General features: G+C 37.5%; 1 protein-coding gene across 2 annotated transcripts in view; it reads left to right on the top strand.

The window, feature by feature from the left end:
* TBC1D8B (TBC1 domain family member 8B) overlaps positions 1-25036 on the top strand; it is an 83614-nt gene that overhangs the window by 38714 nt on the left and 19864 nt on the right. For both annotated transcript variants that reach the window (XM_020877937.2, XM_070462209.1), the window contains exons 8-13: positions 9255-9404; positions 9930-10080; positions 11983-12197; positions 22378-22495; positions 23581-23866; positions 24764-24893. In XM_020877937.2, the coding sequence (XP_020733596.1) occupies positions 9255-9404; positions 9930-10080; positions 11983-12197; positions 22378-22495; positions 23581-23866; positions 24764-24893 (1050 nt within the window). The remainder of the gene's footprint in view (positions 1-9254; positions 9405-9929; positions 10081-11982; positions 12198-22377; positions 22496-23580; positions 23867-24763; positions 24894-25036) is intronic.

Below are 25036 nucleotides of genomic sequence, written 5' to 3' on the forward strand. Positions count from 1 at the left end.
TCATGGGGTTCTCAAGGCAAGAATACTGAAGTGGTTTGCCATTCCCTTCTCCAGTGGACCACATTCTGTCAGACCTCTCCACCATGACCCGACTGTCTTGGGTGGCCCCACACGGCATGGCTTAGTTTCATTGAGTTAGACAAGACTGTGGTCCTATGATCAGATTGGCTAGTTTTCTGTGATTATGGTTTTAGTGTGTCTGCCCTCTGATGCCCTCTCGCAACACCTACCGTCTTACTTGGGTTTCTCTTACCTTGGACGTGGGGTATCTCTTCACAGCTGCTCCAGCAAAGCGCAGCCGCTGCTCCTTACCTTGGATGAGGGGTATCTTCTCACAGCCACCCCTCCTGACCTTGAACATGGAGTAGCTCCTCTCGGCCCTCCTGCGCCCCGCAGCAGCCGCTCCTTGGAGGTGGGGTAGCTCCTCCATATACTTGCCAACACTTAATTCTTGTCTTTTGATAAAAGCAATTCTAATAAGTGTGTAGTTATATCTCATTTGTTTTTCTTGCTTAATTTATCTGGCCTGGATGTATGGTACTTTGTTCAATAGTATTAGTGACAGTGGGCACCCTTTTCTTGTTCTTAATCTTAGAAAGCTTTTAACCTTTCACCATGGAGTATGATAATCTTAGAAAGCTTTTAACCTTTCACCATGGAGTATGATGTAAACTTTGGGCTTGTCACACATAGCCTTTATTATATTGAGGTATGATTCTCTGTATCCACTTTATTGAAAGTTTTTATTGTGAAAGGATGTTGAATATGTGTCAAATAATTTTTCTGCATCTATTGAAATGATCATATGGTTTTTGCCTTTCATTCTATTCATTTTATTAATTTGCATATTTTGAACCATCCTTGCCTTCCAGAGATCGTAGTTGATCATGGTGTATGATCCTTCTAATGTGCTGTTGAATTCAGTTTGCCAGTATTTTGTTGAGAATTTTTACATCTGTATTCATCATGGATTTTTGGCCTGTAGTTTTCTTTTCTTGTAGTGTTCCCATCTGGCTTTGGTTTCAGGGGACTGCTGGCCTTGTAAAAGGAGCTTGGGAGTGTTGACTCCTATTCAATTTTTTGGAAGAGTTTGAGGATTAGCGTTAATTCTTCTTTACATATTTGACAGATTTCACCCATGAAGCCAGGGATTTTGTTGTTATTGTTGGGAGATTTTGTATTGGATTTAGTTTCCTTATATATCATTGGTTATGTTCAGATTTCCTATTTTTTATGATTACATCTTGGTAGATTGTATGTCTCGTAATTTGTGCATTTCTTCAGTGTCATCCCATTTATTGGCATATAATCAGTCATAGTAGTCCTTATGATCTTTTTAATTTCTGTGTCATCAGACAAAGTCTCCTCTTTCATTTCTAATTTTGCTTTAATTCTCTTTTTTTCTTGGTAAATCTAGCTAAAGGTTTACTCGTTTTGTTTATCTTTAAGAAAAAACAGCTCTTGTGCTCGCTTCGGCAGCACATATACTAAGAAAAAACAGCTCTTAGTTGTGTTGATTGTTCATGTCTTTTTATTGCTGAAAAATTCCGTTTTTTTATCTATTTGGATATATATATATATATATATATATAATGAATATAGCAGTGTTTATCCATTCACCTATTGAAGGATACCTTAGTTGCTTCCAGGTTTTGGCAGTTATGAATAAAACTGCTAATTCATGTGCAGATTTTTGTGTGGATGTAAGTTTTCAGCTTATTTGGGTATATCCGTCAGAGCGCAGTTGCTGAATCATAAGGTAACCCTATGTTTAGCTTTATAAGAAACTGTCACACCATCTCTTAAAGTACTGTACTGCTTTGTATTCCCATCAGCAATGAGTTCTTGTTCCACATCTTCAGTAGCCCTTGGTGTTACCAGTATTCTGGATTTTAGCCATTTTAATAGGTATGAAATGGTATCTCACTCTTTAACTTTGCAGTTACCTAAAGATGTATGATGGAGAAGGCAATGGCAACCCACTCCAGTACTCTTGCCTGGAAAATCCCATGGATGGAGGAGCCTGGTGGGCTGCAGTCCATGGGGTTGCAAAGAGTCGGACATGACTGAGCGACTTCACTTTCACTTTTCACTTTAATGCATTGGAGAAGGAAATGGCAACCCACTCCAGTGTTCTTGCCTTGAGAATCCCAGGGATGGCGGAGCCTTATGGGCTGCCGTCTATGGGGTTGCACAGAGTCGGACTTGACTGAAGTGACTTAGCAGCAGCAAAGATATATGATATTGAGCATCTTTTCATATGATTGTCATCTTTATTTTTTTTTTTTTGTTGAGGTCTCTGCTTAGGTCTTTTGCCTACTTTTTAACTGAGTCCTTTATTTTTTAAAAACAGTTTCCTTTAGTTCTTTGAATATATGTATAATAGCTGGTTTCCATTCTTAGTTTAAAAAAATCTTAAGAAGTGAGGCCCTTCAGGGACATTTGTTGTTTGCCTTTTTTTTTGGAAAAAAAAATTCATTTGTATTTTAAAAAATAATTAATTAATTTTTTGGCTGTGCTAGGTCTTCGTTGCTGCAAGGGCTTTTCCCTAGTTGTGGCATACAGGGGCTGCTCTCTAATTACAGTGTGTGGGTTTCTCATTGTGGCACAGGCTTGGTAGTTGTGGTGCACAGGCTTAGTTGCTCCACAGCATGTGGGATCTTCTTGGATCAGGGATCAAACCTGTGTCTCCTGCATTGTTTTCTGTGTCTCCTTTACCACTGAGCTACCAGGGAAGCCCCTTGTTTGTATTTTTAAGCCTGGTTTCTTCAGATCACCCCCTCAGTAATTCTAAATCAGTGGTCAGCCAATGATGGGTCAGAGATTTCCTTAAGTGCCTTGAACCATTAAGTTCTCCACCTTTTACCAAAGGGATCTTTGTATAAAGGTATTCCTCATACGTTAGGCAGTTTATCAGTCAGCCTTACTTTTCATTTCTTATTTCCAAGATCAGCCAGAGTTGAGTGACTGGGGCCTTCTGTCCCATCTTGTTCCTGGGCAGGTTCACAGTCTTGTATACTCATGCATACTTTCGGATTCCCAAGAATATGTTGGAATCTTTCAAAGTTCCCTTATGGCCATCTGGCTTTCAAAGCCTTCCTTTAACATTTTAGCCAGGCTCTTGTTTGCTCCATATTGAAATCATAGCCTTAGGCAGCTGTGATATTATCAGCAGATTGCTATGGTTTTCTTGTAATGCCCTGAGGAAAGTACTTTTTACAAAGAACTGAGCTAACTCAGTGAAACTAACCCATGCCGTGTGGGGCCACCCAAGACAGTCGGGTCATGGTGGAGAGGTCTGACAGAATGTGGTCCACTGGAGAAGGGAATGGCAAACCACTTCAGTATTCTTGCCTTGAGAACCCCATGAACAGTATGAGAAGGCAAAATGATAGGATACTAAACGAGGAACTCCCCAGGTCGGTAGGTGCCCAATATGCTACTGGAGATCAGTGGAGAAATAACTCCAGAAAGAATGAAAGGATGGAGCCAAAGCAAAAACAATACCCAGTTGTGGATGGGACTGGTGATGGAAGCAAGGTCCAATGTTGTAAAGAGCAATATTGCATAGGAACCTGGAATGTTAGGTCCATGAATCAAGGCAAATTGGAAGTGGTCAAACAGGAGATGGCAAGAGTGAATGTCGACATTCTAGGAATCAGCGAACTAAAATGGACTGGAATGGGTGAATTTAACTCAGATGACCATTATATCTACTACTGTGGGCAGGAATCCCTTAGAAGAAATGGAGTAGCCATCATAGTCAACAAAAGAGTCCGAAATGCAGTACTTGGATGCAATCTCAAAAACGACAGAATGATCTCTGTTCGTTTCCAAGGCAAACCATTCAATATCACGGTAATCCAAGTCTATGCCCTGACCAGTAATGCTGAAGAAGCTGAAGTTGAATGGTTCTATGAAGACCTACAAGACCTTTTAGAACTAACACCCAAAAAAGATGTCCTTTTCATTATAGGGGACTGGAATGCAAAAGTAGGAAGTCAAGAAATACCTGGAGTAACAGGCAAATTTGGCCTTGGAGTACAGAATGAAGCAGGGCAAAGGCTAATAGAGTTTTGCCAAGAGAATGCACTGGTCATAGCAAACACCCTCTTCCAACAACACAAGAGAAGACTACACATGGACATCACCAGATGGTCAACACCGAAATCAGATTGATTATATTCTTTGCAGCCAAAGATGGAGAAGCTCTATACAGTCAGCAAAAACAAGACCAGGAGCTGACTGTGGCTCAGATCATGAACTTCTTATTGCCAAATTCAGACTTAAACTGAAGAAGGTAGGGATAACCACTAGACCATTCAGGTATGACCTAAATCAAATCCCTTATGACTATACAGTGGAAGTGAGAAATAGATTTAAGGGACTAGATCTGATAGACAGAGAGCCTGATGAACTACTATGGACGGAGGTTTGTGACATTGTACAGGAGACAGGGATCAAGACCATTCCCATGGAAAAGAAATGCAAAAAGGCAAAATGGTTGTCTGAGGAGGACTTACAAATAGCTGTGAAAAGAAGAGAAGCAAAAAGCAAAGGAGAAAAGGAAAGATATTCCCATCTGAATGCAGAGTTCCAAAGAATAGCCAGGAGAGATAAGAAAGCCTTCCTCAGCAATCAATGCAAAGAAATAGAGGAAAACAACAGAATGGGAAAGACTAGAGATCTCTTCAAGAAAATTAGAGATACCAAGGGAACATTTCACGCAAAGATGGGTTTGATAAAGGACAGAAATGGTATGGACCTAACAGAAGCAGAAGATATTAAGAAGAGGTGGCAAGAATACACAGAAGAATTGTACAAAAAAGATCTTCACAACCCAGATAATCACAATGGTGTGATCACTCACCTAGAGCCAGACATGGTGGAATGTGAAGTCAAGTGGGCCTTAAAAAGCATCACTATGAACAAAGCTAGTGGATGTGATGGAATTCCAGTTGAGCTATTTCAAATCCTGAAAGATGATGCTGTGAAAGTGCTGCACTCAATATGCCAGCAAATTTGGAAAACTCAGCAGTGGCCACAGGACTGAAAAGGTCTGTTTTCATTACAATCCCTAAGAAAGGCAATCCCAAAGAATGTTCAAACTACCGCACAATTGTACTCATCTCACACGCTAGTAAAGTAATGCTCAAAATTCTCCAAGCCAGGCTTCAGCAATACGTGAACCGAGAACTTCCAGATGTTCAAGCTGGTTTTAGAAAAGGCAGAGGAACCAGAGATCAAATTGCCAATATCCGCTGGATCATCGAAAAAGCAAGAGAGTTCCAGAAAAACATCTATTTCTGCTTTATTGACTACGCCAAAGCCTTTGACTGTGTGGATCACAATAAACTGTGGAAAATTCTGAAGGAGATGGGAATACCAGACCACCTGACCTGCCTCTTGAGAAACCTTGTATGCAGGTCAGGAAGCAACAATTAGAACTGGACATGGGACAACAGACTGGTTCCAAATAGGAAAAGTACGTCAAGGCTGTATATTGTCACCCTGCTTATTTAACTTATATGCAGAGTACATCATGAGAAACGCTGGTCTGGAAGAAGCACAAGCTGGAATCAAGATTGCTGGGAGAAATATCAATAACCTCAGATATGCAGATGACACCACCCTTATGGCAGAGAGTGAAGAGGAACTAAAAAGCCTCTTGATGAAAGTGAAAGAAGAGAGTGAAAAAGTTGGCTTAAAGCTCAACATTCAGAAAACTAAGATCATGGCATCTGGTCCCATCACCTCATGGGAAATAGATGGGGAGACAGTGGAAACAGTGTCAGACTTTACTTTTTGGGCTCCAAAATCACTGCAGATGGTCACTGCAGCCATGAAATTAAAAGATGCTTACTCCTTGGAAGGAAAGTTATGACCAACCTAGATAGCACATTAAAAAGCAGAGACATTACTTTGCCAGCAAAGGTCCGTCTGGTCAAGGCTATGGTTTTTCCAGTGGTCATGTATGGATGTGAGAGTTGGACTGTGAAGAAAGCTGAGCGCCGAAAAATTGATGCTTTTGAACTGTGGTGTTGGAGAAGACTCTTGAGAGTCCCTTGGACTGCAAGGAGATCCAGCCAGTCCATCCTGAAGGAGATAAGTCCTGGGTGTTCATTGGAAGGACTGATGCTGAAGCTGAAACTCCAATATTTTGGCCACCTCATGCGAAATGTTGACTCATTGGAAAAGACCCTGATGCTTGGAGGGATTGTGGGCGGGAGGGGAAGGGGACGACAGAGGATGAGATGGCTGGATGACATCATCGACTCAATGGGCATGAGTTTGAGTAAACTGCGGGAGTTGGTGATGGACAGGGAGGCCTGGCGTGCTGGGATTCATGGGGTCGCAAAGAGTCAGACAGGACTGAACGACTGAATTGAACTGAACTGAGCTCTGAATCAAATCCAGTGGTAACAACACCCTGGGGATGGAGTTTTCTGGGTAGCTACTAATTCGGTGAAAATATTGTCTGTGTTCTGGGGATGCGGCTTTTAATGAACCTCCAGAAGATCCATTGGCTGTAATAGTGCTGGCTCATGACTACCATGCCTTTGAACTTGGAAGGGAGGGTGGATGGGAATAACCTCAAGTTAAAACTTAACAGATCTTACATTTAGATCTTTAATCCATTTTGAGTTTATTTTTGTGTATGGTGTTAGAAAGTGTTCTAGTTTCATTCTTTTACAGGTGGTTGACCAGTTTTCCCAGCACCACTTGTTAAATAGGTTATCTTTTTTCCATTGTATATCCTTGCCTCCTTTGTCGAAGATAAGGTGACCATAGGTTCGTGGACTTATCTCTGGGCTTTCTATTCTGTTCCATTGATCTATATTTCTGTCTTTGTGCCAGTACCATACTGTCTTGATGACTGTGGCTTTGTAGTAGAGTCTGAAGTCAGGCAGATTGATTTCCTCCAGTTCCATTCTTCTTTCTCAGGATTACTTTGGCTATTCGAGGTTTTTTGTATTTCCATACAAATTGTGAAATTATTTGTTCTAGTTCTGTGAAAAATACTGTTGGTAGTTTGATAGGGATTGCATTGAATCTATAGATTACTTTGGGTAGTATAGCCATTTTGACAATATTGATTCTTCCAATCCATGAACATGGTATATTTCTCCATCTGCTTGTGTCCTCTTTGATTTCTTTCATCAGTGTTTTATAGTTTTCTATGTATAGGTCTTTTGTTTCTTTAGGTAGATATACTCCTAAGTATTTTATTCTTTTTGTTGCAATGGTGAATGGTATTGTTTCCTTAATTTCTCTTTCTGTTTTCTCATTGTTAGTGTATAGGAATGCAAGAGATTTCTGAGTGTTAATTTTATATCCTGCAACTTGACTGTATTCGTTGATTAGCTCTAGTAATTTTCTGGTAGAGTCTTTAGGGTTTTCTATGTAGAGGATCATGTCATCTGCAAACAGCGAGAGTTTCACTTCTTCTTTTCCTATCTGGATTCCTTTTACTTCTTTTTCTGCCCTGATTGCTGTGGCCAAAACTTCCAAAACTATGTTGAATAGTAGTGGTGAGAGTGGGCACCCTTGTCTTGTTCCTGATTTCAGGGGAAATGCTTTCAATTTTTCACCATTGAGGGTGATGCTTGCTGTGGGTTTGTCATATATAGCTTGAACATAGGCAAAACACTCTCCGACATAAATCACAGCAGGATCCTCTATGACCCACATCCCAGAATTTTAGAAATAAAAGCAAAAATAAACAAATGGGACCTAATGAAACTTAAAAGCTTTTGCACAACAAAGGAAACTATAAGCAAGGTGAAAAGACAGCCCTCAGATTGGGAGAAAATAATAGCAAATGAAGCAACAGACAAAGGATTAATCTCAAAAATATACAAGCAACTCCTCCAGCTCAACTCCAGAAAAATAAATGACCCAATCAAAAAATGGGCCGAAAGAACTCAACAGACATTTCTCCAAGGAAGACATACAGATGGCTAACAAACACATGAAAAGATGCTCAACATCACTCATTATCAGAGAAATGCAAATCAAAACCACAATGAGGTACCATTATACGCCAGTCAGGATGGCTGCTATCCAAAAGTCTACAAGCAATAAATGCTGGAGAGGGTGTGGTGAAAAGGGAACCCTCTTACACTGTTGGTGGGAATGCAAATTAGTACAGCCACTATGGAAAACAGTGTGGAGATTTCTTAAAAAGCTGGAAATAGAACTGCCATATGACCCAGCAATCCCACTTCTGGGCATACACACCAAGGAAACCAGATCTGAAAGAGCCACATGCACCCCAATGTTCATCGCAGCACTGTTTATAATAGCCAGGACATGGAAGCAACCCAGATGCCCATCAGCAGACGAATGGATGAGGAAGCTGTGGTACATATACACCATGGAATATTACTCAGCCATTAAAAAGAATTCATTTGAATCAGTTCTAATGAGATGGATGAAACTGGAGCCCATTATACAGAGCGAAGTAAGCCAGAAAGATAAAGACCAATACAGTATACTAACACATATATATGGACTTTAGAAAGATGGTAACGATAACCCTATATGCAAAACAGAAAAAGAGACTCAGATGTATGGAACAGACTTGTGGACTCTGGGAGAAGGCGAGGGTGGGATGTTTCAGGAGAACAGCATTGAAACATGTATATTATCTAGGGTGAAATGGATAACCAGCTCAGGTTGGGTACATGAGACAAGTGCTCAGGCCTGGTGCACTGGGAAGACCCAGAGGGATTGGGTGGAGAGGGAGGTGGGAGGGGGGACTGGGATGGGGAATACATGTAAATCCATGGCTAATTCATATCAATGTATAACAAAAACTACTGTAATGATGTAAAGTAATTAGCCTCCAACTAATAAAAATTAAAAAAAAAAAAAAAAAAAACTTAACAGACTGGTGTTCTTACTGAAGTTCAATAGTTTTTTTTTTTTAATTGATGCATTTTAGTTTATTCTGTAACTTTGTTTAATTTCCAGTGTTCTGAACTTTTTTTTTGCTTTTTAATATTTTGCCAGTATTTAATTGCCCATATAGAGGAATTCATTCACTGAAGTCCTGAGTTTGATGTTCTTGACATTGGTTTGTTGACATCTCTCATTTTGATAGAAAAACAGTGTTCTTCTGAGACATTGCATTAATATTTATTATGTATATAAATTGTGGTTTGTAAATGACAGATAAAACATTAGTACTTTTTCCTCTTGCAGAAATTTTTAGGCATACATTTGGGACAATTATATTCTTTCCTTTTCAGGTTCCTGTTAGTTCTGATTCTGTAGACCCTTATGATGATACTGAGGTACAGTCTTTGACATGTCAGAGAGAATGCAGCAAAACTGTGAACACTGAAGCTTTAATGACAGTATTTCACCCTCAGAATTTGGAGACTCTTGATTCCAAAATGGTAGGAAAATAAAATATTTAAATCTATGGGTTGAAACAATTGATTAAAAATAAAAATGTTAGACTAGAAGGTATTGCAACTGAAAATTCTTCTTTTAGGTCTTGAAAAGATTTTCTAGCAGATACAAAATATGACTGTTATCTAGAATTAAGATGAAAGTTGAATCTTAGGTTTTATTTGCATAGATTTCTGACAGTCAATCCAAATTGGAGTGATTGGTGAGAATGATAGTTCAAAGTTTTACCTCCTGAGTGTCCTGATTTTCCCATTTTAACGTGAGTTTAGCTAAGAACTAAAATAGTAAATTAAATCTGTTATGCTCACATGGGTTTAGAAGATTTTTGTGATGACAGTGTTCCAGTGGTTAGCCCATCTGTGAATACCGATTTTTACTTTCTATGTTCTCATTTTCCATAGGTATTGTTTGTTGGTGAGGAAAGTTGTCAAGTTATTTGAAACTTAATTTCAAATTAAGTTAATTTCTCACCATGTTTAATTGGTTTGATTTTTTTTTTTTTGTTATAGTTGAAAGAAAAGATGAAGGAACAGTCCTGGAACATTCTGTTTTCAGAATGTGGACGTGGTGTTAGTATGTTTCGGACCAAAAAGACTCGAGATCTGGTTGTAAGAGGGATTCCAGAGACCTTAAGAGGAGAGCTCTGGATGCTTTTTTCAGGTATTACACTTATTCACTTTATTCATTTAACAGACATTAACTATTCCCCAATAAAAATAATTACAAAGATGGCTAGAACAAAGTCTTACTCATCATCCCATCTTGAGTTCAGATTAGTCAAAGAGAGTACAGTAGTTATGTGTACTTACCTTTATATACAGTGGACATCTAGGTTGCTTCCATGTTCTAGCTATTGTAAATAGTGCTGCAGTGAACAATGGGATACATGTGTCTCTTTCAGTTTTGGTTTCCTCAGGGTATATGCCTAGGAGTGGGATTGCTGGGTCATATGGTGGTTTTATTCCTAGTTTTTTTAAGGAATCTCCATACCGTCTTCCATAGTGGCTATATCAATTTATATTCCCACCAACAGTGCAAGAGCATTCCCTTTTTCTCCACACCCTCTCCAGCATTTATTGTTTGTAGACTTTTTGATGATGGCCATTCTGACCAATGTGAGGTGATATCTCATTGTAGTTTTGATTTGCATTTCTCTAATAATGAGCAATGTTGAGTATCTTTTCATATTTATTAGCCATCTGTATGTCTTCTTTGGAAAAATGTCTGTTTAGGTCTTTTCCCAGTTTTTGATTGTTTTTTTTTGTTTTTCTGGTATTGAGTTGTATGAGCTGCTTGTATATTTTGGAAATTAATCCTTTGTCAGTTGTTTCATTTGCTATTATTTTCTCCCATTCTGAGGGTTGTCTTTTCACCTTGCTTATAGTTTCCTTTGCTATGCAAAAGCTTTTAAGTTTAATCAGGTCCCACTTATTTACTTTTGTTTTTATTTCCATTACTCTAGGAGGAGAGTCATAGAGGATCTTGCTTTGATTTATGTCATTGAGTGTCCTGCCTATGTTTTCCTCTATGAGTTTTATGGTTTCTGATCTTACATTTAGGTCTTGAATCCATTTTGAGTTTATCTTTGTGTATGGTGTTAGGAGGTATTCTAATTTCATTCTTTTACATGTAGCTGTCCAGTTTTCCCAGCACCATTTATTGAAGAGGCTGTCTTTGCCCCATTGTATATTCTTGCCTCCTTTGTCAAAAATAAGGTACCCATAGGTGCATGGGTTTATTTCTGGACTTTCTATCTTGTTCCATTGGTCTATATTTCTGTTTTTGTGCCAGTACCATACTGTCTTGATGACTGTAGCTTTGTAGTATAATCTGAAGTCAGGAAGGTTGATTCCTCCAGCTCCATTCTTCTTTCTCAAGACTGCTTTGGCTATTTGGGGTCTTTTGTGTTTCCATATGAATTGTGAAATTTTTGTTCTAGTTCTGTGAAAAATGCCATTGGTAATTTGATAGGAATCACATTGAATCTGTAGATTGCATTTGGTAGTATAGTCATTTTCACAATATTGATTCTTCCTACCCAGGAACATGGAATATCTGTTTATGTCATCTTTGATTTCTTTCATTAGTGTCTTATAATTTTCTATGTACAGTTCTTTTGTCTCCTTAGGTAAGTTTATTCCTAGATATTTTATTCTTTTTGTTGCAGTGGCAAATAGGATTGATTCCTTAATCTTTCTGATTTTTCATTGTTAGTACATAGAAATGCAAGTGATTTCTGTGTATTGATTTTGTATCCTTCAACTTTGCTAAATTCACTGATTAGCTCTAGTAATGTTCTGATACTATCTTGAGGGTTTTCTATGTACAGTATCATGTCATCTGCAAACAGAGCTTTACTTCTTCTTTTCTGATCTGAAGTCTGTTAATTTCTTTTTCTTCTCTGATTGCTGTATAGTGTGAAGCTTTTCATTTTGTTTGTACTCAGATAACACTTGAGCATAGAGCTAAATTTAAAAGTAATCCAGTTCTTCATGTATATATGTAAGTTGTAGCTTTTATATATTCCTCTTCTTTTGTGTGTCAATGTAATCATCTATACAGGTGCTGTTAATGACATGGCTGCTAATCCTGGCTATTATGCTGAAGTGGTTGAGCAGTCCTTAGGGACCTGCAACTTGGCTACTGAAGAAATTGAACGTGATTTGCGTCGCTCCCTGCCTGAGCATCCAGCCTTTCAGAGTGACACTGGTATATCTGCTCTGAGGCGGGTGCTTACTGCTTATGCATTCAGAAATCCCAAAATTGGATACTGCCAGGTATGATGTCATTATGAGCTCAACTATTTACATGTTCCAAATGATAAAATCACCTCAAATCCAGCTCTACTAATAAGAACAGAGGTTGGGCTATGATTGATAGTGTATAATATTAACCTAAGAATGGTAGTAGAAATATTTAGAACTGATATTCCATTAATTCATTTCTCTTTTATATTTAACAAATATTCATTGAATTCCTGCTCTGTGAAAGATACTGTGCTGGGTACTCAGGACTACATAAAGCTGAATCAGATTAGAATCCTCCCCTTAAAAATATTTGGACTGGCAGGTATTAAAACAGATTCATTGGCAAATGAAAAGCAAATGAGACAGTTTATTAGAGAATATAAAGTCTCACCAGGATTCATAAAAGGAATAAGTTGGAGGAACAGAAAAGACTTCATGGAAGAAGTGGCATTTATAGGTCTTGAAATGCATGAATTTTGGATATATGGAGAAGGAATGAAAGACCATTCTAGATGAAGGGATCAGTGTAACCAGACACAGATAGAGGTAAATATGGAATATATATAGGACCATGTTCTGTTTTGGAGGAAATGGCAAACCACTCCAGTATCCTTGCCTGGAAAATCCCATGGACCGAGGAGCCTGGTGGGCTGCAGTCCATGGGGTCTCAAAGAGTCAGGCATGACTGAGTGACTGACAGAGACAGATGTTCTGTTTAGTGTAAGTGTAGAGTTAATGAAATGAAGTAACTAGGCAATTGGGCGGTGAGAGTGGAGAATCAATAAGGTAGATTGGGATAAGTCAAGAGTTTGATTTTACTTTGTAGACAGTGGGGGAATCATTGAAAAAATCCTTTAGGAGGACACTAAAGGGCATGCTTGACTGCTAATAAATAATTTCAAACAGATAATAACAAACAGACATTTACTTAAAGGAATAAACAGAGGAGAGCAAGTTTTCAGGTCAGTAGGTAGCTCTACTCCATGTGATTATTCAGAGGTATAGGATGACAGCAGGCTCTGTCATCTTCAAAATGTGCCTTCCACGGTGCTCTTTCATTGCCATTACTACTCACAGGAAGAAGGGAGAGAGCACAGAGAAACAATTATGGGAAATCATTTTGGCCAGGCCTGGAAGTTGTATACATCACTTCATCCACATATTATTGGAGGATTCTGGTCTCAGGTAACACATATTTATAAAGAAGTCTGCAAAAATCCCACACAATTACACGCACGTACATCCAGATACTATGGGAGAAAGGGAGACTGGATTATGATGACTAGCTAGCACTCTTAGCCACACATTTATTTATAATGAAGGTTCATCCAGTACTCATCACAATGAATGAAAATGGGCCAAGTTACATCTCTGTGAAATTTGAGAATTCCAAAAGTGAAGAGAAAATCTTTAAACTTCCCAGAGAAGGGAGAAATACATCACCAGAAAGGAAACAAAATTAGAATGTCACCAGAATCCTCAGCAGTAACTCTTAATGTAGTAAACAGTGAAACAATGCCTTTAAATCTTGAGGGAAAAATCTTTAACTTGGTATTCTATATTTAATCAAACGGTCAGTTAGATGTCAAATGCAAGCATTTAAAACATTTTTCTTCCATATATCCTTTCTTAAGAAGCTACTAGAATGTATGATTTTATAAAATAAGTTGTGTTGCCTGCGTGTGTACTCAGTTGTGTCTGACTCTTTGCAACCCCATGGATTGTAGCCCACCAGGCTCCTCTGTCCATGGAATTCTCCAGGCAAGAATACTGGAGTGGGTTGCCATGCCCTCCTCCAGGGGATCTTCCTGACCCAGGGATTGAACCCATGTGTCTCCTGTGTCTCCTGCATTGGCAGGTGGATTCTTTATCACTGAGTCCACCTGAGAAGCCCACAAAATAAGATGAGGAGGATGAAAAAAAGGAAGAGATGATTCTCAGAAAGAGGACATCAACCTAGGGAAGTAACAAGAAAACATGCCTTGAGAGCAGCTACTAAAGATTGAAGCAAGAGGCTGTGAAGAAACCAAAAGAAAATTTGAATCAGTACATCTACTCATATGTTCAGATATTTGAAAATTACAGGCCTTTTACAGAGGTAATTACAGTGTTTTACAGTCTCTGGTGGCTCAGTGGTCAAGAATCCACCTGCCAGTGTGTGAGACATGAGTTCAATCCTTGGATTGGGAAGATCCCCTGAAAAAGGAAATGGCATCCCACTCCAGTATTTTTGCCTTGTGAAATCCCATGGACAGAGGAGCCTGGTGGGCTATAGTACATGGGGGCGCAAAAAAAGTTGGACACAACTTACGACTAAACAACAACAACAACAACAAACCATTATGACTACATATCAATCCTATCTATCCATTGAAACTTATCAATAGAGAGGAAAGCTTGAAAAGTAATTTAAGTGAATGAATTATCTAAATAACAAGTATTTAGCCTGTTTTAGGGTCTCTGAAAGGTAAAAAAGAAGCATAATGCTTCTTTTCTCAAAGAGCTTACACTCACAAAGCCTGAGATATTATCTGTATGCAGTAGTTTTAGAGGCAGCTTCAAAGTAGGCAATACTCGATTTTTTATTTCTAAAAAATGAAAGCACAGTTAGAAACTTGGAGGGCCAGAGGAAAGTTACTGAGTTAGGTAACACTATGCGCACTATCATTCATGTGAAAATAAGTCGGCCATGGAGGTCAGACTGGCTAGGTTCATGCTGGACTCAAGAAGTAAGTTAAGTTTGTGTGAAGCAAGATCATGGTGAATCTTTTAAGTTTGGGAAAAGTTTGAATTTAATATGGTAAGCAGGTTTTATTGCTTGTTATAAAAAACCCAGGTGAACCATACTGACTCATTATGGCTGGCTGACTGGCTTTCTCTCTTCTTTATCATCTTTAAATTTTGTTTATCTTGTTATTGTTGAGTTGTAATGGTTCTTTATATATTTTGGATACTAATCCTTTATCAAATATAGTGTTTGCAATTTTTCTTCTACTCTGTGGATCGTCTTTTCATTTTCTTAATGGTACTCTTTGAAGCACAAAAGTTTTAATATTTACTTTTATGTTTTTCTTTTGTTGTTTGTGCTTTTTCTTTGTCATATCTAAGAAGCCATTGCCTAATCCAAGGTTAAAAAGATTTACTCCTATGTTTTCTTCTACGGGTTTATAGTTTTAATGCTTAAATTTAGGTTTCTGGACCCTTTTAATTTTCATGTGTAGTGTATGGAAAAGGTTCAGCTTCATTCTTTTACTTGTGAATAGCCAGTTGTCCCAGTGCCATTTGTTGAAAAAAACCAATCTTTTACTCACTGAATTGGAACCCAGCTGAAAATCAATTGACTATAAATGTTAGGGTTTATTTCTTGACTCAAAATTCTGTTCTATTGATTTATGTTTCTGTTCTTATGCCAATATCACACTGTGTTTTTTTATTGCAGCTGTGTAGTAAGTTTTGAAATTGGGAAATTTGAGTCCTTTAACTATTTTTCCAAAAATTATTTTGCCTTTTTTAGATCTCTTGCATTTCCATATGAATTCTAGGATCTGTTTGACAATTTCTGAAGAAAGCAAAAAAATCCTGATCTTCTAATCCATGAACACAGGATTTTTTTCTTTTCCCATTTAATTCTTTTTAGATTTTATTCAAGGTTGTTTTATAGTTTCCTATGTGGAAGGCTCTAGATTCTAACTTCCTTTGTTAATTTTATTTCTAAATTTTTTATTCTTTTTGACATTGTAATAAATGGAATTGTTTTCTTGATTTTATTTTTGGATTGCTCATTTGCCACTATATAGAAATACAGTTGATTTTTGTATATATTGATTTTCTATCCTGTAATCTTGCTGAGCTTATTAGTTCCAGTGGAGTTTTTCTTTTTTCTTTTCTTTTGTGGATTTCTTACTTAGGATTTTCTGTATACAAGATCATGGAATCTGAATAGTGAATATTTTTACTTCTTCCATTCCAACCTGGATGTCTTTTTCCCCTCTTTTTCTTGCCTGGTTGACTTGGCTGTAACCTTCAGGTACAATGTTGAAGAAAAGTGGTGAGAATGCGCATTCCTTTCTTGTTATTTATCTTAAAAGGAAGCAATCAGTCTTTCATCATTAAGTAGATGTTAGATGCGGGTGTTTTATAGATTCTCTTTATCATGTTGTGGAAGTTCCCTTATATTCCTAGTTCATTAAGTGTCTTGATCATGAAAGGGTAGTGGATTTTAAGTAATTTTCTGTGTCTGTTGAGATAATCATGTGACTTTTTCCCTTTGTTAGTAATATCATTGTTGACATGAAACAAATAGACAACCAGATATTTCTTCAGCAAAGATGGGTTAGGATGAGCAGAGATTTGGCAGTTTGGGGTCTACAACCATGGCGAGCCATAGGCAAGTCCCCTCATGGCAAGGGGAGGAGAAAACTTTTATAGAGAAGAAAAGGAAGTTGGAAGGGCTATAGTAAACTAAGAGTCCATAGCTCTGCATTGGCCTTGCCAGGAAAGAAAAGTCTTTTTCCTGTTAGTCTCTGCTGTAGTTGCAGAGCATGCAGCACCCCCTTTTGTTCTCCAAAATCTTTAATTGAAGTTTCCATTTGTTAATTTTTTACATTGTGTATTACTTTTGTTGTCATGTTTCACCACACTTGTATTGCCAGGATAAATCTTACTGGGTCATTATGTGCAATCCTTTTTTTTATAGACTATTGTGTTTGATTTTCTAGTATTCTGTTGGAGATTTTTGCTTTTATATTCATAAAATGTATTGATAATAATTTTCTTGTGATGTCTTTGTCTGGTTTTAGTGTCAGGGTGTGTCAGGGTGTCAAAGAATTGGGCTTCCCAGGTGGCGCTAGTGGTAAAGAACCGACCTGCCAATGCAGGAGACATAAGAGATGCAGGTTCGATCCCAGGGTCAGGAAGATCCCCTGGAGAAAAGAATGGCAACCCACTCCAATATTCTTGCCTGGAGAATCCCATGGACAGAGGAACCTGGCAGGCTATAGTCCCATAGGGTTGCAAAGAGTCAAACATGACTGAAGTGACTTAGCACGCATGTATGCACGTCAAAGAATGAACTTGGTAATGTTTCTTGCCCTCCCATTTGGTATTAATTCATCTTTAAATTGTGATAGAATTGGCCAATGAAACTATCTGTTCCTAGAGTTTTGTTGTAGAAAGTTTTTTTTTTTTAATTATTAGTTCAATATCTTTACTTATAATAAGTATTGTCAGATTTTTCTGTTTCTTCTTGAGTTGGTCTTGGTTTTTCTAGGAAATTGTCCATTTTATCTAGCTTGTCTAATTTTTTAGCATAGAGTTGTTCCTTGTATTCCCTTAATAATCCTTTTTATTTCTGTTAATGTTGGTAGTAATGTTCTCTATTTCTTGATTTTAATTTGAGTTAGTCTCTCTGTCTCTATTTTTTGTCGTTTTGGTTAGGTTACCTAAAGGTGTTTCAGGTTTTTGAATCTTTCTAAAGAACCAGCTTTTGATTTTGTTGAGTTTTCCCTATTTTTTCTATTCTCTATCACTTCCTGTTTGTACAGAGCCTCAAGATTAGCCAGGGATAAGAGCTTAGGGCTTTTTCTGTTCTTTCCTGAATGTGCATAGAGCTCTGGGCAGGCATAAAGCCATATCATGCACTTGGCCTTCTAGATTCCCCGGAATAAATTAGAGCTTTCCAAAGCCCCCCATGAGTGTCTCGTTCTCCAGCTTTTCATTTTCACCCCTCTTATTATTAGCCTGTTGTTTGGCCCAAGTGTTATCCATTACCTCAGGAAGCCACATGTTCAACAACTGCTTCTGATTTTTTCAAGGAAAGGCTGTTTGCCTTGGGTAAGCTTTGTGTTAGGTCAAATAAAGGCAGCCTTGTGAGTGCAGTTTTCTAGGAAACAACCAGATAGGTCAAATAATGACAGTTCACTGCGAATGGGATTTTGGAGGCACTTCAGCCCCATTCTGTTTCCTCCCATGGCTGCTAGGTGCTGAGTGTTGGTTTTTCAGGCGTCTGTGAAGCTCCGGAGGGGTGGGACTTGGACAATTTAAAATGCCACAGAGTTCACTGTTTTTACTGAGATTCAGCCATTTTATTAACTAATGCTTCCTGACTTGCTGTAAGCTTTTGGTGAACTTTCAAAGTTCTGAAAAATTGATTTTGATGATTTTTGCTAGTGTTCTTATTGCTTTTACTGAGGAAAGCTTTTTTCAGAGGGCCTTACTCTGCCATTTTCACTGATGCTGCTCCCATTATGGCTTCTTAAACAGGAAAGTGATGGAGTGAAAACCGAACTTGAAGTCAGATATTGCTCCAGGTCTGACAAAGGATTGATATACTTAATATACAAATCTATAAGAAAAGTATTGAGTTATATAAAATGAGCAATGGACATGAAAAGATTAGTCACAGAAAAAAATTACAGATAATAAAGTTTAAAAAAGAAGGTTCAATCTCAAAGAAAGTCAAATTCAAACCATGACATACTATTTTCACTATCAAATCAGTAAAGGCAATTATAATTGTCACAGTTCTTAGTATTGGCAAAGGCACAGGGAAGTAAACATTCAAATACTGTAAGTCAAGAATATAAATTGGTACAGTCTTTCTGGAATACAATTTGGCAGTAATATCAAGTCATTTAAAAATAATATTAATTGACCAAATAGTTTAATTTCTATGTATCTTTACTGAGCAAATAGTAAGCTACTTGGATGAAGATTTACATATAGAAAAATTCATTAACAGTGTTATATATAATACTGAAACACTAAAATCAGCCTAGATGTCCAATAATAGTAGAATAGCTAAATCATTTATAGTATATTACACTTATTAGATTTTTTACAGTTATTAAAATACTATTTTAGAAAAGCTATTTGATGATTTTATGGCATTGAAAATGTATAATATAATGTTAAGTGAAAAAACCAAACTTTAATATACAGTTTGGTCTAAATTTTAGAAGGTCTAAATTTTAGAAGGCGGAAAAGAAAATAAAAACACGGAAAAGAGTACATCAACTCATTAACAGTGGTGATCTCTGGCTAAGTAGGATGCAAGAGGTTTGATTTTCTTCACACCTTTCCATTCTTTCCAGATTCTATACATTATATTATCTTTACAGTAGGGGCTGTGACCAAATGTTGTATAAAAGTAATGATCTGACATTAGTATGGAAGATAGATTAGAAGAAAGTTAGTGTGGTAATGAGAATGGAGAGGTTAAAGCAAATCTAAAAGACATTTTAGGAATTCCCTGGTTGTCCAGTGGTTATGGCTCTGCAGTCCCACTGCAGGGGGCACAGGTTCAATACCTGATGGGGGAAGTAAGATCCCACATTCCATGTGGTGCAGCCAGGAAAATAAATACATAAAAATAAAAGACTTCTTATAAGAAGAAACCCTAGGCTATGAAGACAAATTGGATGTGGTAGATAAAGGGTTTCTAGCATGATCAAATGCATTGGGGAAGGAAATGGCAACCCACTCCAGTGTTCTTGCCTGGAGAATCCCAGTGACAGCAGAGCCTGGTGGGCTGCCGTCTATGGGATCGCACAGACTTGGACACGACTGAAGCGACTTAGCAGCAGCAGCAGCAACATGATCGAAATTAAGGTAGCAAAGAAAATGCTATTTAATAGAAGAAAGAAGATTTAGTTTTAGACACAATTGAGAATGACATTTAAGGGATGTTACACTGTGGGTAGATGAAAATACAGATGACGTTTGTTTTTCCAATCTTAATATGTCCTCAGTTCAGTTCAGTTCAGTTGCTCAATCATGTCCAACTCTTTGCAACCCCATGAACTGCAACATGCCAGGCCTCCCTGTCCATCACCAACTCCTGGAGTTTACTCAAACTCATGTCCATTGAGTCAGTGATGTCATCCAACCATCTCATCCTCTGTCGTCCCCTTCTCCTCCCACCTTCAATCTTTCCCAGCATCAGGGTCTTTTTCAATGAGTCAGTTCTTTGCATCAGGTGGCCAAAGTATTGGAGTTTCAGTGTCAACGTCAGTCCTTCCAATGAATATTCAGGACTGATTTCCTTTAGGATGGACTGGTTGGATCTCCTTGCAGTCCAAGGGACTCTCAAGAGTCTTCTCCAACACCACAGTTCAAAAGCATCAATTCTTCAGCGCTCAGCTTTCTTTATAGTCCAGCTCTCACATCCATACATGACTACTGGAAAAACCATAGCTTTGACTAGATGAACCTTTGTTGGCAAAGTAATGCCTCTGCTTTTTAATAGTGCTGTCTAGGTTGGTCATAACTTTTCTTCCAAGGAGTAAGTGTCTTTTAATTTCATGGCTGCAATCACCATCTGCAGTGATTTTGGAGCCCAAAAAAATAAAGTCTGTCACTGTTTCCATTGCTTCCCCATCTATTTGCCATGAAGTGATGGGACCAGATGCCATGATCTTAGTTTTCTGAATGTTGAGTTTTAAGCCAACTTTTTCACTTTTCTCTTTCACTTTCATCAAGAGGCTCTTTAGTTCTTCTTCACTTTCTGCCATAAGGATGGTGTCATCTGCATATCTGAGGTTATTGATATTTCTCCTGGCAATCTTGATTCCAGCTTGTGCTTCATCCAGCCCAGTGTTTCTCATGATGTACTCTGCATATAAGTTAAATAAGCAGGGTGACAATACACAGCCTTGATGTACTCCTTTCCTGATTTGGAACCAGTCTGTTGTTCCATGTCCAGTTCTAACTGTTGCTTCCTGACCTGCATATAGATTTCTCAAGAGGCAGATCAGGTGAAGAATTTTGAAGAATTTTCTTGAAAAATTTTCCACAGTTTGTTGTGATCCACATAGTCAAAGGCTTTACCATAGTCAGTGAAGCAGAAGTAGATGTTTTTCTGAAATTCCCTTCCTTTGCCTATGATCCAATGGATATTGGCAATTTGATCTCTGGTTCCTCTGCCTTTTCTAAATCCAGCTTGAACATCTGGAAGTTCACGGTTCACGTACTGTTGAAGCCTGGCTTGGAGAATTTTGAGCATTACTTTGCTAGCGTGTGAGATGAGTGCAACTGTGTGGTAGTTTGAACATTCTTTGGCATTGCCTTTCTTTGGGATTGGAATGAAATTGACCTTTTCAGTCCTGTGGCCACTGCTGAGTTTTCCAAATTTGCTGGCATATTGAGTGCAGCACTTTCACAGCATCATCTTTTAGGATTAGAAATAGCTCAACTGGAATTCCATCACATCCACTAGCTTTGTTTATAGTGATGTTTCCTAAATCCCAGTTGACTTTGCACTCCAGGATGTCTGGCTCTAGGTGAGTGATCACACCATCGTGGTTATCTGGGTCATGAAGATCTTTTTTGTATCATTCTTCTGTGTATTCTTGCCACCTCTTCTTAATATCTTCTGCTTCTGTTAGGTCCATACCATTTCTGTCCTTTATTGTGCCCATCTTTGCATGAAATGTTCCCTTGGTATCTCTAATTTTCTTGAAGAGATCTCTAGTCTTTCCCATTCTATTGTTTTCCTCTATTTCTTTGCATTGATCACTGAGGAAGGCTTTCTTATCTCTCTTTGCTATTCTTTGGAACTCTGCATTCAGATGGGTATATCTTTCCTTTTCTCCTTTGCCTTTTTGTTTCTCTTCTTTTCACAGCTATTTGTAAGGCCTCCTCAGACAACCATTTTGCTTTTTTGCATTTCTTTCTCTTGGGGATGGTCTTGATCCCTGTCTCCTGTACAATGTCATGAATCTCCATCCATAGTTCTTCAGGCACTCTGTCTATCAGATCTAATCCCTCAAACCTATTTCTCACTTCCACTGTATAGTCAAGTCATAAGGGATTTGATTTAGGTCATACCTGAATGGTCTAGTGGTTTTCCCTACTTTCTTCAGTTTAAGTCTGAATTTGGCAATGATCTGAGAAAGTATGTATTTTTTAAGACTTGTGCTAATTTATACTTTTTACTCATTGAAATTAGTCTAAATTAGAGAGGTTTTACTTAACTATGTTCTATGTTCATCATGTTACTATTTCATTTTCCTGGAATTTACCGTGTAAAATAACTGATTAGCAAATGATAGACTGATTTCAACTTGTTTTGCTTTGGACTGGCTCAGAGTTCTCATGTTTCCATTATGATTACTCTCATAGTTGTTGTTATTGCTGAAAACTGCTATATTTGAACAAGAGATGTAATTATTACCCAAGCAACATTTATGTTTTATTTTTCTATGAATTTTAGGCAATGAATATTTTGACTTCAGTGTTGCTTCTGTATGCAAAAGAGGAAGAGGCTTTTTGGCTTCTGGTTGCTGTATGTGAACGAATGTTACCTGATTATTTTAATCGTCGAATCATTGGTAAAAAAAAAAAAAAGCACACACACATGTATACATATACAAACACATATTTCTTTTCTAAAGACTTTATAGGCCTCTTGTCTATCCAGTTACCTATCAAATGGAAGAACTGATCAATTAATTTTTTGAAATGTATAAAATGTAAGCAATATCAAGATACCACATTCACTGGCATGCTCAAGAGATGAGCTTCTTGCACTCGACATATGATTGGAAAGATTGCTTAATATATTGCTTTTTAAAAAGAAAGTACCTGACCTGTTTCTTTATACAATTAAAGTTTTAAGTTTACTGTTCTTAAGTTTTCTGAATGAGATTTTAATCAGCTTAAAATATCTACATTTTTATGAATTTTATAGATATATGCAAGCTTGAAAAGAAGGATCAAGTTCTTAGTTTGTTAATTATATAATATTTTCTTCGGTCATCAAATATTTATAGATCTGTGATCCCTTACTTTAAAACCGTAGGTGGTCTTTCCTTTGTACCTTCATAATCCTTCTGTCTGCTTCAGTTATGGCTCAGCTTGTAAAGAATCTGCCTGCAATTCAGGAGACTGTGTTTCAATCCCTGGGGTGGAAAGATCCCCTGGAGAATGGAAAGGCTACCCACTCCAGTATTTTGGCCTAGAGAATTCCATGGACTGTATAGTCCAAAGAGTCAAACACAACTGAGCAACTTTCGCTAAGTCTTCTGTATCATGGCTAGGTCACTGATTATATTATCTTGTGTTATAGTTATTTGTGTATTTATCTTACGTTCGAATAGAGATTAAACTCTCTGAGGATGAGAACATTTTAATTAATTGGTGTATCTCTTATAGCACCTAGTACAGGTTTCTGCACATAATAAAGATTCTATAAGTAACTGTCAAATGAATATGAATTGAGTTTCTCAAGTGCTTCTTAATGCATGATACTGCTATCAGATAAAGAGATGTGTGAAATATAGAAAAGACACTGAAGAAGTTCATAATTTAAGGAAGAGAAATGAGATATATCAGCCTACTAATAGTAGTAGGAAGGTATTGAAAACAAGTCCTTTTGAAAGGTGTTCATTTTTAAATTTCTTTTTATGTTCTCCAGGTGCCTTGGTGGATCAGGCAGTCTTTGAAGAACTTATCAGAGATCACCTTCCCCAGCTGACTGAACATATGACTGATATGACATTCTTTTCCTCAGTTTCTCTCTCATGGTTCCTCACACTTTTTATTAGTGTGCTACCTATTGAAAGTGCAGTGAATGTGGTGGACTGTTTCTTCTATGATGGAATAAAGGCCATTTTACAACTGGGATTGGCAATACTTGACTATAACTTAGACAAACTGCTGGCATGTAAAGATGATGCTGAGGCCGTGACAGCTTTAAATAGGTAATGTGAAAACCATAACATTTAAATCTGGAGAACCTCTTAGAGATTATGTTGCTCAAGCCCTTTATTTTATAGGCGAAGAAACTGATCCCTGAAAACATTATATAATTGGTCCAAAGTCACAAAGCTAGCTAGTTGAATGAAAAAGCTAAGCCTAAAGTCCACTCCTCTGTTTCCAAATAGAATATAACAAAAATCAGTTTGAAGGAAACTGCTAGGTTATATACACATTTACACTAATATTGTTGATTCAATATGCTGAGACTTTCATAGTCCCTGTTTGAGCTATAAAGTGTATAAGAGTAATTTGAGGGGGGAAAGTTGGTTGATAATATTAAATATACAGTGGGGGAAATTGTTCTGGTTTTTAGGTATTTTCAGTTACATAGATTGAGCTTTATTTTCCTGGTGCCTTTTCTGTGAATTCTATTTTGTATTAAAGCACATATATGGAGATGTGTGTGTGTGTGTGTGTGTGTATGTATACACTAGGTATATGTTGAATGAATATATGAATATTTGGATAACTGTTGTAATGATGCATCAGATCCCATTTATGTACAGAATAAAGTGTAAACACCTCACTCTGGCATTTTGAACTCTCAATGTTAAGGCTTCAATGTATCTTTCTTAAATTATTTCTCCTTACATGCTTCTACATGCCCTAAATTCCATCTTAGTAAGTCTACCTCTGAAGTCATTTCATCACCATCCCATCTCTCACTCCCATGTCCTCCTAATTCCCAACCATCTTTAAATTCTACTTCTTCATCAAACTGTCCCTTGTCCTCTCAGTTGAAATTAACCTTTGACTAACTAGGGAGAAATTAATTGTCATGTTCTCTGCATGTCTCTGCATACTTCTACTAATTCTGTATTACTGTCACTTTTGGATAGGTTCTTCAACAATGTCACTAATAAGGATAGCCCACTGCCTTCAAGTGTGCAGCAGGGTTCAAATGTAAGTGATGAAAAAAGCAGTCATATTAGAGTGGATATTACAGATTTGATTAGAGAATCTAATGAGGTAAGTTTTTCTTATTCCATAAATATAATTACATAGAGTATTTAAAATGATAGGTACTATAGCTATATCTCTAGAGTAGTATATTGAGAGTAAGATAATAATACAAGTAAAGATGTAGTAATTTAAAATCTGACTTCAATTTA

The sequence above is a fragment of the Odocoileus virginianus genome, unplaced genomic scaffold (assembly GCF_023699985.2).
Source record: "Odocoileus virginianus isolate 20LAN1187 ecotype Illinois unplaced genomic scaffold, Ovbor_1.2 Unplaced_Scaffold_1, whole genome shotgun sequence".
Lineage (NCBI taxonomy): Eukaryota > Metazoa > Chordata > Mammalia > Artiodactyla > Cervidae > Odocoileus > Odocoileus virginianus.